At 43.0% G+C, this 15,504-nt stretch overlaps 1 protein-coding gene across 2 annotated transcripts in view; it reads left to right on the forward strand.

Annotated features, from left to right (window-relative positions):
- Positions 1-15,504, forward strand: part of LAMA3 (laminin subunit alpha 3) — a 244,899-nt gene that overhangs the window by 134,708 nt on the left and 94,687 nt on the right. For both annotated transcript variants that reach the window (XM_081263355.1, XM_081263356.1), the window contains 7 exons: positions 877-974; positions 2,425-2,569; positions 4,303-4,429; positions 4,515-4,654; positions 6,753-6,868; positions 8,325-8,536; positions 9,495-9,699. In XM_081263355.1, coding sequence (XP_081119481.1) covers positions 877-974; positions 2,425-2,569; positions 4,303-4,429; positions 4,515-4,654; positions 6,753-6,868; positions 8,325-8,536; positions 9,495-9,699 — 1,043 coding nt within the window. The remainder of the gene's footprint in view (positions 1-876; positions 975-2,424; positions 2,570-4,302; positions 4,430-4,514; positions 4,655-6,752; positions 6,869-8,324; positions 8,537-9,494; positions 9,700-15,504) is intronic.

A 15,504-nucleotide genomic window follows, 5' to 3' on the forward strand; every position in this document is an offset into this window, starting at 1 on the left:
AAATGACCATAAGGCTGACTCTTCATCTTTTAATCATAGGTTTTGCCCTTTTTGATTTTTCTTTGTTTTCTGTGCTAGGGATGTAAATGTCTCACTAAGCAAGCACTCTGCCACTGAGCCATGTCCCCAGTCCCGTGTACCTCTTTTGAAATAGCCTGCTGTCATTCAGGTTCAAGGCTGACTAGAATAGCAGGTGCATGAGGACAGAGGCAGTCTATCTTGGTCTTGTAGGACCCCCTGTCTTAATGATATTCAGTAAAAACTTTTGTTGTTACTGAATAGGTTTGCAATCCAGCTGATAATACAATTTTGTTTTTTAAAATATACTGGTACATTAATGATTGAGTTTCTTGTATCACTCAAAAACTACCTCTGCAGATAGATCCTTCAACAAAGTCCAAGTATACCTGAGATTCAGGTCATTTTTTTATCAAGAAGGGTTATTTCTACCAAGAACAGCTCTCTGAATAGCAATACAGCTCTCTGGTAACCCACCACATTGCCGGCTTCCTGTTAGTGAGTCTCAAGAGCCAGCACAATCTTATCCAATCTAGTAATGGTACATCTAGAGAGGAGAGAAAAAAAAGAAACAAGACAAAACTTCCAAAACAGGCATCAAAGGTCACTGAAAGAGTTTTTCTTTTTTGTAACTTTTACATGATTTTTTCAGTTTTATTTATTTTTCCAACAGCAATTTAGTCAGTAGTGTATAACACTAAAAAAGGATGTTACCAATGGTAACATTTTCCATTGTATGACTGCATAGTATTTACTACTTTAATGACTATAATTTTTCTGAATGAATGTTATGATTTGGCCATACCACTGTTTTGCTGGTAACCGTGGCTACCTTTCCACATTGTATTTGCTCAACAGCATCAGATTTGTCTCATACCCATTGAAGAATTCTCAGCTGAATACATGAGGCCTCAAGTCCACTGTATTGCCAGCTACGGGCCATTGGTTAATCAAAGGTAATGTGTTTTCTTCCTTTGTTTCTTACTGATATCTAAAGGATATTGTGATGCTTGTAAGGCTGAAACTCTATACACATTGAATATCCCTTATCCAAAATGCTTGGAACCAGAAGTGTTTCAAATTCCAGCTTTTTTTAAAAAAATTGGAATATTTTCATATATATGAGATACATCAGGGGGATGGGACCCAAGTCTAAACACAAAATTCATTTATATATCATGCATAGAATATACACATAGCCGGAGGGTAATGTCTTATAACATTCTTATTTTACCTGAGTTTGGACTGTGACCTGTCTCATGATGACAGGTGTGGAATTTTCCACTTGTGGCATCAGGTCAGTGTTCAAAAAGTGTTGGATTTGCAACCTTTGAAATTTTGGATTAGGAATGCTCAACCTGTCCTTCAGAAGTGATCATAAGCTCAGGTGTGGAAGTCTGGTGATGGATGTTAAAAAGAGAAAAGCCAGCAAAATTATTTTTCTCAGCTGTCATTTTTTTTTCCAGAATTCCATAACTCCAGGAGGCTGACACAGTGGTACCCGGGGAAATAGTTAAGCCTGGCCCTGGAGGGCAGGTCCCTGTGTTCTATTCTGAGCCCTCATTTTGCTTCAATCCTTTAATCTCTATGTCTGAGGCTCTGTATTCACAAAACCACAAAAATAATGAGCTATCTCACAGCTATGTTATCAGAATTAGCTCATGCTTATTGGGGTTTTCATAGGCTTACTTTGCTGTAGACTCAAAAATAATTAATTTATAGACACAGTCATTTGCCTTGTGTGTGTGGTTAGGACTGTAAAAATGGCCAACCCAGTGCAGATCTGGCTGTGCCTAAAAGAAATATGTATTTGCTTCTCTTTTTGTTAGGTGGACATTTATAAAAAAGAGATGAATAATATTGTATTGGTTGCATTTTAATTCTGAAGGAAAAGGATGTTTCAGTAATTTTCTGTTTCACTTATTTTACCTCAAAATAGAGGTCTGCTTTCTGTTTACACTAGTTGTATTAAGCAGGCAGCTGGAATATACTTGGCCAATAGACTTTACTGAGTATCACTATATAAAGATTTCCAGTGGGCTGGGCTGTAGGTCCGTGGTAGAGCACCTGTCTAGCATGTGTGAAGCCCAGGAATCCCCAGCGTTGCAAAAATAAAAATTAAATAGAAATTTAAAAATAAAAAGATGTCTAGAATCTTATGGTTTCCCTGACATGAGAACCCTTCAATAGTTCACTCAGTCCTGTATTCAAAGTCTTGTCTCTTTGCTCCATGGACAGCTCTGCAGGTTTTTGATAATTGTTAAGTAAGATTTTTATTTTATTTTATTTATTTTTTGTGGTGCTGAGGATTGAACCCAGTGCCTCACACATGCTAGGCAAGTGCTCTACCACTGAGCCAAAACCCTAGAACTGTGAAATAACATTTTTTAATATTGTATTTTTCAGTGCCACCTGTATCTCCCTGACCCATGAGACTCCTCCCACAGCCTTAATTTTGGATGTCCCCAGTGGGAGACCATTTTCTCTCCTGCCCGAGGAGAATTCTCCTTCTGCAAATGTCATGCCTGGAATTACCTTACAGGCCCCACAGGTAAGACTCACATCTAGTGTGCTGTGTCTAGACCAGTGTTTCTTAAAGTGTGGATCCTAATCAGCAGCATCCATGAAACCTGGGAGATGGTTGGAAAAGCATATTCACTGGCCCCACCCCAGACTTCCTGAATCAGAAGCCCTGGGGGCGGGACTCAGCAATCTGTATTTTAACATACTCTCCAGGTGCATTTTTTTTCACATAAACTATATAATCACAGGACTTTAAAAGTTCTGGAGTATGGAATACACTTAACACTCTGGTATTATTATGTTCTTATAATCCCAAGGATGGTCTCTGTCCGTTCAAATAGCAGAAGGTTTGGAAATTAACAGAACCTCAGAGATAAAATTGAATAAGATTCCAGATGGGAAAGGTAGCCAAATAATAGCTAAGAGAAATGGGTTGAAATCAAATCGATCTAGTTCTAGTCCTGGTTTGTTCATTAAATTAGTGAATCATTAAATTAGCGACTTCCTACGAGTTAGTTACTCTCTCTTAGTTATAACTTTTGTCTTGAAAAACGAGGATAATCTTTTATTGCTATTGTGTTGTTGTTGCTGCATTTTTTTGAGAGTTAAAAGATTATTATGCACCAAGTACAGCTTTTCTGGAGAGAGCAGGGCTCACATTCATGATTAAGCAAAAGGAGGAGTGTGGTTCTGGATTTTGTTGTGGTTGATGGGTGTAGGGAACACAGTCCAGGTCCCAAGAGCTGGAATTTGTGTGGTTTGGACTTTTCACCCATGCCAAGGGAGGGGCCCTTGGGTTTTCTTATCAACTTGTCCAGGTGTGCGGTAAAAGGAGTTGAAAGCTGTCAGTAGTCAAACATCAAAGATGGAGTCAGACTCCTTATTACCCAGGTATTCTGAGTAGGTGCTGTTTTGAACATACTCCTGCAGCCTTTTAGCAAAAGTATTATAGGTACTAGCTGAGAATGCAACTTCTGGGTTATGTTTTCGACATTGGCAAATACTGACAAACAGTTTTTCAATGTAATTTACCAAATTACACCCCCTCCAACAAAATGTATGGTTATATCACTGTTGTTTGTCCATTCTGTAGGTGAGATGCTTGGTTTGTGCCCAGTTTTGATATTTGCAAATAAAGTTGCTACAAACATTCATGTGAAGGTTTCTTTGGGAATACACCTTGTCATTTTGCTTGGGTAAATACCTAGGTCATTTTAGGTTTTTAAACTGTTCTAGTCCGTTTTCTGTGGCTACCATGAAGTACCTGAGTCTGGGTAATTTATAATAGAAGAGGTTGCTTTAGCTTTTGGTTCTGGAGGCTGGGAAGTTCAAGGTCAGGTGGCCACATCTGTCAAGGGTCTTGTCCTGCAACATCACATGGCAGAAGATACCACATGGTGCGTACATGTGTAAAGTGACAAGTGAGCACCTGTAGAAGAGAGGAGGGGACAAAGGGGGCAGGTACTTTATGGGAACCCATTCTTGTAGTAACTCAGCCCATCCTGGGAGGGCAAGAGCTCACTTCTGGGAGAGGGCATTTATGTGTTTATGGGGACTCTGTCCCTATAATCTAAGTACCTCCTCTTAGGCTCTACCCCCCAACACAGTCACACGGAGGAATTAAGTCTCCACCTGAGTTTTGGTGAGGACAAACCATACTCGTATGATAACAACTTCTAAATATTCTAATCATTTTGTAGCTCTTCAGCTTAAGGGGTTCTCATTGGGAGTTTTTATTACCCTCATTTTTCTCCCTTTTAGAGCCAAGTGACCCTGAGAGGACTTGTACCACACCTGGGCCGGTATGTTTTTGTCATCCATTTTTATCAAGCAGCACACCCAACATTTCCCGTCCAGGTGTTTGTGGATGGAGGGCGACCGAGGTCAGGTGAGCACCATGAGCAGGTCCATGAGCAGGTGTGCCTGGCATTGTCCCTGCGGTCACATGACGGGAGCTCCTCTCTCCTTGCCAGGTTCCTTCCGTGCCTCCTTTTGTCCCCATGTGCTGGGCTGCCGGGATCAAGTGATCAGTGGAGGCCAGGTTGAGTTTGACATCTCAGAGCCTGAGGTGGCTGTGACTGTGAAGGTTCCGGAAGGAAAGTCCTTAACATTGGTGCGTTCTGCTTGTCCCTCGACTTCCTCGTCCTGTGGCTTCTCTGGCCAACTGGTTCACTGCAACGGTTGTTCCAAGGAGTTGAAGCCATGTTTATCGAATTATCATTTTACAGCTTTGACCCAAAAGAGAAAGAAAAACATGTGACAATTAAAATCAAGGAAAATGGGGATGACCAAAAGCAAAGTGCTCATATTCACCATCACTGCCCACTCCTCATCTGACCAATCTCTCGCCCAAGCATTTTATACTTCTTGCTTCTTTTGACCTCTGTTGCTGCTTTCTCCCCATTTTATGTCTCTTTCCCTCATAATCCCCTGATAGTTCTCTGTCCTTCTCGTTTCTATATGTTGGAGTTCCCTCAGGTTCAATGCTAAGCCTCCTTGGATCTTTACTCTTTGGATGACATCATTAGAGCCTGTTTATTCCAGTCTTAGCCGTAATACCCACATCTCTCAATGCACCCACAGTCTATCCTGAACTCCACACCCAATGTGTGATCATCTGCTGCCAGAGATCTCAGGGGCCTGTCGCACTTGGCCTGCTACCTGCACAGCTCCGGCTTCTCCTACCCTGTTCATTACCTCTAATGATGGTCCCCATGGTCCCCCCAGTGCTCAAATTGGATGACTCCCCCTTCTGCATCTGCTCTGAGCCATAATTTGGCACTCTGCCATGTCTCTTGGCCCTATCCCTTCTATTCTAGTCCCAGGTTGACAATCTATTCTCTCACTCAGACTGGCCAGAACTTCCTGCCATGGTCTCCCTCTCTGGGTTCCCCTCCGTCCAGTCCCTCCTCCCCACTCCTGGCTGAAGTGGATCTGATCATGCTGAGACTCAGCCACCTTTTCCGGAGTTCTCACCTCCAATAGCCTACAGTGCACATGCTTCACTCTGGCGACCAGGGCCCTCCCGACCTCCTCCTAACTCATCTTTCCTCCATCTCTCCCGCTATTCCTCTCTTCTATGCTTCCCCCTCCATTCTCCCCACCACATTCTCTGGCCAACCTCTCCATTCACAAGCTCCCAGACATGTCATTTACTCTCATACCACTAGGCTCTCTCACACTGTCCCCTTGCTTCTGTGCCTGGAAAAAATCCCGTTGACCATTAGCCTGACTCAGATTTAGTTCATTTTCTCTGCCATCCTTCCAGAGAAGCAGGAAATGCTTCGTTTCCCAGGCTCCACTCTGTGTGGCGCTCTATGCTCAGGCCTCCTGACCTCTCTCTGAGGATGCCATTGTCCCAGGACACAGAGAAGACTAACTATATTCATTTTGTTTTCTTTATTTTTTAAAGCTTGTTGATTTAGATGTGCTGTGTAGACTTAGATTGATTATTTTGAGAATCCATTATTAAAAATCATAGAGAAATTTAAAAATTGACCTTAAAAAAAAAGGTGAGAGGGAGTAGATTGAGTGTGCATCAAAAAATTTCATTCTTTTGTTCCTGTGGGGAATACCAAGAAAATGTGTGTTTGGCTATTGCTGTATCCATTTCATATTCCTGTGCCTAGAACACTGCCCGGCACATAGTATTTGCAAGTATGTATTGGGTTGGTAAATACAAGAACAGTAGACAGTCTGAAAACTATAAGCTGGTAAAGAATAGTCTGAGTCATACTTTTAAAGACTGGGGCTATGATTTTTCACTCTGCAGTACTAAGTAAACTTCTGGGGCAAACCCAGAAGGTTCTACATTGATAGGCTCCACATGGGTTCTGCCACTTCAGTTTGCTTACCTTTAAAATTTGGAAAACAACAATCCCTGGAGATCCAGGGGAATCCCAGGCATGGATCACATGAAGCCCTGGCCATGTTAACAGGTCGGACTCCCCCCAAGTTCCCCTGATCCAACTGGCACTTGGCTGCTCCTCCCTTGAATAGACATACCAAGTCTGCCTGGTGCTCAATATTTCCTACATAGCAATGTGGATTGAGCCATTAACCCTGATTTGGGTTTGATCTTTTGATTCTTTTTTCATAAATCCTGCATCATTAGGACTTGGGTTTAACAGTCAAGGATATAATCTTAGTGAAGAGCTAGAGTTGTGTCACGTTGTTGGAAATCCAAACACGCGTTGATGGGTTTCTTTTAGGTCCGTGTTCTAGTGGTGCCTGCAGAGAATTACGACTATCAAATACTTAACAAAAAATCGGTGGACAAGTCCTTCGAGTTTATCACCAATTGTGGAGGAAACAGTTTTTATATTGAGTAAGTGTCACCGTGGCCAGGCTTGGGAATGCATGGGGTATGCCCACAACCCAGAACCAAATGAGATCCAAGAAGAGGCTGGTCCTGGATCTTCCTCCACCACCCAAGTAAGTCTCAGGACCTAGCAGGGTGATGCTTTTCCTCTGCATCCACAGTCCTGGGACAGACCTCTCCGTGTATCATCTGGGCAGCGTGGCCAGATAGAACTCAGCAGAGGTCCACCCTCCCAGCTGGGATCTGGGGCTGCTTAGGAGTAGCTCTTCCTCTTTTGCAGCTTCCTGTCTACCACTGCAGAGTCCTAAAAGATAACCACACATTGCCCTCCACTAAGCAGACGTCAGCCCTGATCCCTTCCTATCTGCCCAAATGGGGAACATACAGAGATGCAGCCTCCCTTCCCAGTCCTCTTATATCCCTGAATACTGAGAACAAGGACAGATGAGTATGAGCTCTTCCATGGGCATCAGTGCCCACCTGTAAGTTTCCTGAAGGACCCATGAGCTCCAGAGGCCCTGGAGAGGCATGTCTCCTAGACAGCAATATTAAAAGCAAAGGCTAGGGGCTGGGGCTGGGGCCTAGTGGTAGAGTGCTCACCTAGAGCATGCAAGGCCCTGGAATTGATCCTTAGCACCACATAAAAATAAATAAAACAAAGGCATTGTGTCCAACTACAATTTAAAAAAATAAACAAATATAAAAAAAAAAAAAAAAAAGCCAAGGCTCTGGCCAGACACAGTGGCGCATGCCTGTAATCCTAGTGGCTCAGGAAGCTGAGGCAGGACGATTGCAAGTTCAAAGCCAACCTCAGCAAATTACCAAGGCCCTAAGCAACTCAGTGAGCCCCTTTCTCTAAATAAAATACAAAGTAGGGCTGGGGATGTGGCTCAGTGGTCAGGTGCCCCTGAGTTCAATTCCTGGTATCCCCCGAAAAAAGCCAAACAGCTGTGGTCTTGAATGACTGCTTGGCTGCTCCACATCTTTCGGCCTTAGGAATGTTCCTTAACTTCTAGGAGATTCAGTCATCTTATCTGTGAAATGGGGCTGAGGCCTAATTGGTTGGATGGTTGTGAGGTTCAATGAGATATAGCTAAAGATTCTAGAAGCAACATTCAATACATGGTGATTGCCTTCCTCCTTATTATTGTATTTTTTAAAATACCAGCTTTTTTGAGATATAACTCACGGGCCACAGTGTTCATCCTATAGGTGTATTTTCACCCTGTGACTCCAGCTACCCAGAGTTCCCACTGACCATTCCGGTGGCATCCTCTCTTGGACTGGATGGTTGGGGAAAAGGGAAGTTATTAGTAGTTGAGATTTCTCAGTCTCAGAGCCCAGAGCACCCCACCCCCACCCCAAGGATACTGTTGGGAGGAGCAGATGGGAAAGGGAAGTCTGGGATATTTCCAGGCACATGTCCCAGGATGTCAGCAATAAGTTGTTTCTGTCTTCTCAGTCCCCAGACAGCCTCCAGATTCTGTAAGAATTCTGCCAGGTCCTTGGTGGCCTTTTACCATAATGGCGCTCTGCCTTGTGAATGTGACCCTGCTGGGGCCATCAGCCACCACTGCAACCCTGAGGGCGGGCAGTGCCCCTGCAGGCCCAACATCATCGGGCGGCAGTGTACCCGCTGTGCAACTGGCCACTATGGATTCCCACACTGCAAGCGTAAGTGAGCGATTCCAGACCTCCAAGGCCTTCTCTGGTTCCCAGGGGATGCTCATCCAGGGAAGGGCTTCTCAAATCCCACTGTGCCAGAGACTTACCTCGAAGGTTTATGAAATGCAAACCTGGGCCTGAGACTCTGCACTTGCAGTAGGCACCCATCTGATTCCCATTCCCCTGGGCCACAGTGAGGAGCAAGTTCTAGAAGACAAATATTGGTGATCCCCATACCATGTGACCCATGCACTTGGCAAGCAGCTGACTACAGACTTATATGTCAGAATCTTGGGCAGCTAAATACCTTCCTTGTAGAAGCCCCTTCAGTTTTTGTGGCCTAATTGAAACTCACTTGAGATAGGAGAACCAGGGTCACTCCCATGACTAGGTGCTACCTGCTGGATGAGAAACCCTTGAGCTTTTGTCTAAGAACCATCTGTGATCTGAGGCATAGGTCACCCATGTCATGTGGTGGCAAATGCACCCTACAGAGACCAGCCTTTCCCTAAATAAGCAAGAAATGATATAGCTGCATCCACTGGCCCTGACCTTGGCCTCTGGGCCTGCAGTGCACTGGGAGGCCATGGAGCTGCATCAGGGAGCCTGTGAGCAGCCCCTACTTGCTTATTTCTAGAACTTTCTGATGAACAGCAGTTTTATAAAAGAACAGCACATGACAGCAATTTGGTGGGCTCCTTGGAGAATCTAGCTTGGAACCAGTTGGTCCAGCTATGCCTCATTCAGGGTCCACACACTGTATCTGCCAGGAGTATTTGGTATGTTGGTTTTGGCCCCAAGAAATGGGACTTTCAGATCCACTGAGGTCAATGATTTCTTAATGAATGGAAGGAAAAACAATTCTGAGTCCCTTAGAAACTTCTGGAAATCCTGGCAGTTGGTGCAGTCCAGTTGGAGGTCAGGCAGTGCCTAATCCTAATACCACATCTCTCTATCCCCTGGCCAGAGTGCAACTGTGGCAGGCGGCTTTGTGAAGAGGCGACGGGGCAGTGCCTCTGCCCTCCCGGCACTGTCAGACCCCAGTGTGAGGCCTGCGAGCTGCATTCCTTCAGCTTCCACCCCCTAGCTGGCTGCGAAGGCTGCAACTGCTCTAGGAGGGGCATCATTGGGGCTGCTGCCCCAGATTGCGATAAGGACAGTGGACAATGCAGGTGAGCTATATACTACTGTATCAGTGCTGTCACAGAAGGTAAGCCACCATCTGTCCACATACTGGTCATTATTATTTCCCATTTCCCCACCTGTCCAAGGAGTGCTCTATGTTGACCTCAGGATGGAGCATCCCAGCCAGATAGGGTTGCAGCGGGCAGATTGATAGGTCTCTGCAGGCTTGGGGTAACCAGGCAGAACCTGGGTGCTGGATCACCCAGAAGCAGCCTTGCCCATTTACTCTAGCATGCTGTCACCACAAGGTTGTGCTCTGTGGGGACCATGGTATAAAAGGTGGGGAAGCACTATGTATATGTGATGGAGTTATAAGTGTCTTGTGTTGTGATTCTATGTGATGAGCACCTCTCTATTTTACATTCCAACCCTCATTCTAGCATTAGCTGGCAGCATTATCATGAACAATGCAAGACACAAAGTCTGAACTCCTTGAACCAGTGTCTGGGTTTAGAAGTTGAGGCCGTTTCAGCAGGGCTTGGTTGGGAATGGGAAGGAGAAAAGCTGGGAGGTGGCTACCTTTGGGGACACCCATACAGCCCCATACACAACAGCTAAGAAATGGTGGCAAACTTCTGTTCATGCAGAAGCTAAGAGGTTTAATGCTCAGTGGGCCAGGCTCTGCATTAGAAGGTAGAGATGGGTGTCACACAATCCCAGGTGACGAACCTTATCTCAACAGTGCTGGACAGTGGCTACATGATGAAGAAAAGGATCCAGTCTGCTAGAAGAGGCTGGTAAGAATTAGGTCAGGGGTTGTATGGAAAGAAAATAATGCCAGAGCTTCCAGGGTCCATGCCAGCATGGCTAAGTAGGAGAAGACATAAGATTCACCATCTATCTGGTAACCCCAAACATGTGGATTTGGGTATGAGAACCAGGAGGGTTTGTAGCTGGTGGAAGATCTCAGTGACAGCTTGTGGGTAACTGTATTAGTTTCCTGTAGCTGCTGTAACAACAGAACACAGACTGGATGGCTTAAAATGATAGCAATTTACTCTCACAGTGTTGAAGAGTAGAAGTCTGTAATCAAGAATGTTAGCAGAGTCGGTTCCTTCTGAGCCTCTGAGGGAGGATCTGTTCCAGGCCTTTTGTGTTAGCTTCTGGTATTTCTAGCAATCAGAGTTCCTTTTCTTATTGCTGCATCACTTCAGTCTCCCCTGTCATCACATGCTATTCTCTCTGTGCCTCTGTCTCAAATAGAGCTCTACTCTGTGTACATGTCTGTCTCTTGCTTTCCTATAAGAACTTAAGTTGTATTGGCTTAGGACCCACCTTCCTAATCACATCTTGATTGCATCTTCAAAGACCTTATTTCCAAATAAAATCACTATCTCAGGTACCAGGAGGACATTGGATGCATCTTTGGAGGGGACACAATTCAACTTTCTATTGCAGCAATGTTCACTTTTCCAAAAGAAAGAACCTCCATCATCTTTTAACTGTTGCCTGCAGGCTGCCAACTTCTTTAGGCTGCTCAGGTCTGTAAGGAAGCTGAGAGGAAACCTGAGTCATAGATCATTCCATGATCCAGGTGTGAGTCCTCCCTGCGTCAATCTAGTCACTCCACAACCACGGGATGGCCCCGGGAGGATACCTTTGCTTAATCACAGGAAGCAAAGGAACCAAGAAAGGGATGGAACAGCAGTTTTCAGGAAGAAGAAAAACAGGAGAACTAGTGGGGAGAGGGTTTTCAAAGGGAACAGTTGCTGCAAACAGAACCTCACCCAGTTCTCAATGCTACTGCCCTGGGATTGGGAGTGAGGAGGATAATGCTTTCAATTTTTTTTTTTAAAAAATCAGTTAAGGCAGCAGGAGATGATGAGTGGATTTGCTATACTACTATAGAAAAATATTTGAAGAACTTTTAATAAACCCTCCCCAGCCAATAGTTTAATAGACTAGAAGATTGCTACCTCATATCGTTCAGCCCACACCCAGGAACATCAACAGAAATGGGACCTTATTAACCCATGTCACACTCAAACCAACTGTGAAATTGTTCACTTTGACATTGCCAAAGAGACTGAAGTCACACAATGGGATTACATATCTACCATGATCAAAGTGGATTTGTCCTAAAGGGTCCTGGGCAGATAATCTTAAAAAACAAACAAACAAAAAAATTCAGTGTATTGCACTAGTGCAAATTACATACATTTCCCATAATAGTTCCAGTGTTAATGCTGAAAAAGCTTTTGATTGCCTAAAAGATTATTTATTTATAAAATAGTGGAGGAAAAATTACCTGCCTTCCTGAAAATTTCCTGATGTAAATGAAGAATATGTTTAGAGAGACCTAAAGCTCCTGTAAAAGAATGATCAGAGATATCTGGCATTTGCAACAAAAAGAAAAACACATCATTTCCCAATTATTCCCAATGCTCTTGCAGTAGTATAGATTTTCACAAATTACAAAGCTCAAAAATTGAATTTTTAAATTGTATTTACCAGCTTGAAGATTTTAAAGCTTATCATATTCACTAAAAGAAAATTAAACTGTCAGAGATATTAATCTACTTTAAAATGAATTACAAAAATAATTCTAGCAATCCACAATACACAGTCTTTATTAAAAGTGATATTGTAATTTTTAGAGATAAACTGGGAATAAATTCAGCTGGAACCATAAAACTGAGTTCTCAACCTGCCTTTGAAACAGATGTCCTAGGAGGACTTTAGGCAAGTCACTTTGCCTTCCTGGGCCTCAGTTTCCTAACATGTGAAATGAAGTTTGATAAAATCATTTAAATTCTGATCCTGTTTCTTCTTCAATCTCTAGTTATATCAAGACAATATTGCAAGAATTGCATTGTGTAAATACCAAAATGACTTATTTTGGCCCACCCTGTTAAACAAGGTCATAAGGATGCTTTGATTTGGGCTGGGGTTGTGGCTCAGTGGTAGAGCACTTGGCTAGCATGCGTGAGGCACTGAGTTCAATCCCCAGTACCACATAAAAATAAACAAACAAATAAAAGTATTGTGTCCGTGTACAACTAAAAAAAAATACATTTAAAAAAGATGCTTAGATTGATCAAAATTCCATTTTTATAGTAACAAATGCATATACATGCATATATATTTAATCAACTTTAACAGCAAAGATAAAGTAATTTTGCACCTCCTTTTAATAGCGGAAGATATATGCCATCAAATCTTTGGACACACGAGAGGGCTAGGATATCCTCAGAAGATTTTGCCAACTGGTGATAGATACAAGAAGCTGGGAATTGATGCTGTAGCAAATCTTCCTGATGATGACTCCTTTCAAGTTACTTTAAGATGGATTAAAGGGCTAGGGATATAGCTCAGTTGGTGGAGTGGTTGCCTCACACACACAAGGTCCGAGGTTCAATACTCAGGACCATGGGGAAAAAAGAAAGAAAAGATGGACTCAAGGAGACAGTACTTCCAGGCTTCCGCTTGAACCACGTTTCCCACGTGTCTTTTCATACACCCCAGCCAGTTCTCACAGACTTATCAAACATTGGTATGAGATGAGTAGAATCCTAGGAAGGGCCACAGACCTGGAATTCTTGAGCAGACATGCTTCTGGCTAGCCCTGACAGCGTGGAGAGGCGGGTCCTCAGGTGAACCTCATAGAATAAAAGGAAGGATCAGCACTGGGCTCTGGTAGGGCTCAAAGATGGGGCTCAAAGTTCTCACTACACTCCCGCTGTCATCCTTCATCTTCTGCAACACTGGCACCTCCTCTTTTCTCTTGAATCATCCATTTATGACTGTTTCACCCACTCTGGTTTCTCCCTGTGCCCTCAGATCAAGGTGCTGAGTGGGGTGCAGTTGCAGGAGGCTGCATCCGGTTTCTGGGTGACCTCCGTCAAACCACGTCTCTGCTCTCTGCTTTAGTTCTTCTTCTGTGAAATAAGGATACTAGAGTTACCTACCCTTAAGGTATTTAGAGTCCTATGAGAAGTGTCCTATGCCACCCTTCTATTTGTAGAACAGTGCCTGACCCATGCTGAACACCCAGTATTAGCTGTTGTTGTTATTGGCCAAGGTCACGGTTATGTGCCTTTCTTTCTCTGTGCTTTGTTCCCCTGAGATCCCACCCATCCCCCTGTCTTCAGTCACCTCTACTCCTTCATGAGCCCCCAATCCACATTCCAGTCCTGATCTTGATGGCTCTTTTTTTTTTTTTATCCCATCTTCATGGCAAATCAGTCCAGCCTGGATTCACTTACTAGCTTTACTTAGGTAGCCTTGGACAAGTCTCTAAACTCCTTGGGTTCCTCTCTTTTAACATGTATAATAAAAGTTTACTTGGATGAACTTGAACTCTCAGATTCTTTAACTCTGACCCTCATCTGACACCTGTGTCATTGTCATGGCTTTAAAGCCTTTTCACCTTTTGGATTTTTTTTTTTTTAAAGAAAATTCTACTTAATGGCAATAGCTTCTTCCTAGTCCTCAAAGCCTGAAATCCGAGTATTGTCTTAGAATAACCCACTTTCCCCACAGCTAGTCAAGTGTCAACATCTGGCAAGGAACACATTATCCCCCTTCTTTCCATGGCTGTCCCTGTTCCTAATACTCTTTTCTGGCTCCTCTTAAATATAAGAGGAATATGCTAAATGCACAATTTTACTAGGATTTTAATCCTAGTTAATTCTGGCCCCTTAATTTTGTCACTAAACCATGGTACCTTTAGTCTTTAAAACTTGAGACAATGTTGATAAATACCTATATTTATAAATTATCTTCTTGATGTGTGATTTTTTTTTGCTTTCAATGTCTATTTTTAATTTTTTATTGACATATAATAATATGTACATTATATAATAATGTACATACTTAAGAGCACAATTTGATCTTTCAATTCATGTATAATGATCACATCAGGGTAATTACCCTAAAAATTATCTAAAAATTTTTATCATTTCTTTATCATTTATCATCTCTCTGTGTTGTTGCATATGACAGAATGGCATCTTTTTAAATATCTGAACAGTATCCCATTGTGTATATGCACCACATTTTCTTTATACATTCACCCACTGATGGATCCTTGGGTTGATTCCATATCTAGGCTGTTGTGAATAGTGCTGACATGAACATTGGGGTGCAGAAAAAGTCTCTTTGACATACTAATTTCATTTCTTTTTATCATATAGCCAGCACTGGGATTGCTAGATCACATAGTTCTATTTTTAATTTTTTGGCAAACCTCCATACTGTTTCCCATAATGGCTATCCTAATTGTGTGTGTGATTGTGTGTTTGGTTTTATTCTTGCATTAAATTCTATTTTGTCCAACATGAACATGTTTTATTAGCCAAAGTGTATCTTATACTCCATTTTGGCCCTGTACTTCATGTGGAAGGCATACCTGTCTATGGTGGGCTGGGGGAACCTGCACTAATAAAAAATGGCAGTGTGCAAGATGCTGTGGAGTCTCAGGACTCTGTGTGGCATCCTTCGATGACATCACTGTTGGCTCAACTGGCCATTGTCTAGTAGCCTAAAGGTCAACTTTCCATGGTAATCTGGGCCTTGCCTAAACTAACTTCAGCCTCCCTTCTTCTCCGTTTCTCACTTCCTCCAAATACTTTTTGCATATATTCAGTTCTCCAGTTATAAAATGCCTCTGTCTTCCTCTTCTGCTACCCTCAAATTATACTTGTCCTTCAAGCATTTCGTGTTAAAATAACAAACTCAAAGAAGGTGGGAAGCCTTCTACAAGTCTGTGAAGATAACCTCATCATTATGCCTTCAGTAAGTTTAATGCTTAGTCATCCAATCTCACAGGGTTACTTAACTCTCCACGGCTC

This window comes from Spermophilus citellus (assembly GCF_964194105.1).
Source record: "Spermophilus citellus genome assembly, chromosome: 12".
NCBI lineage: Eukaryota > Metazoa > Chordata > Mammalia > Rodentia > Sciuridae > Spermophilus > Spermophilus citellus.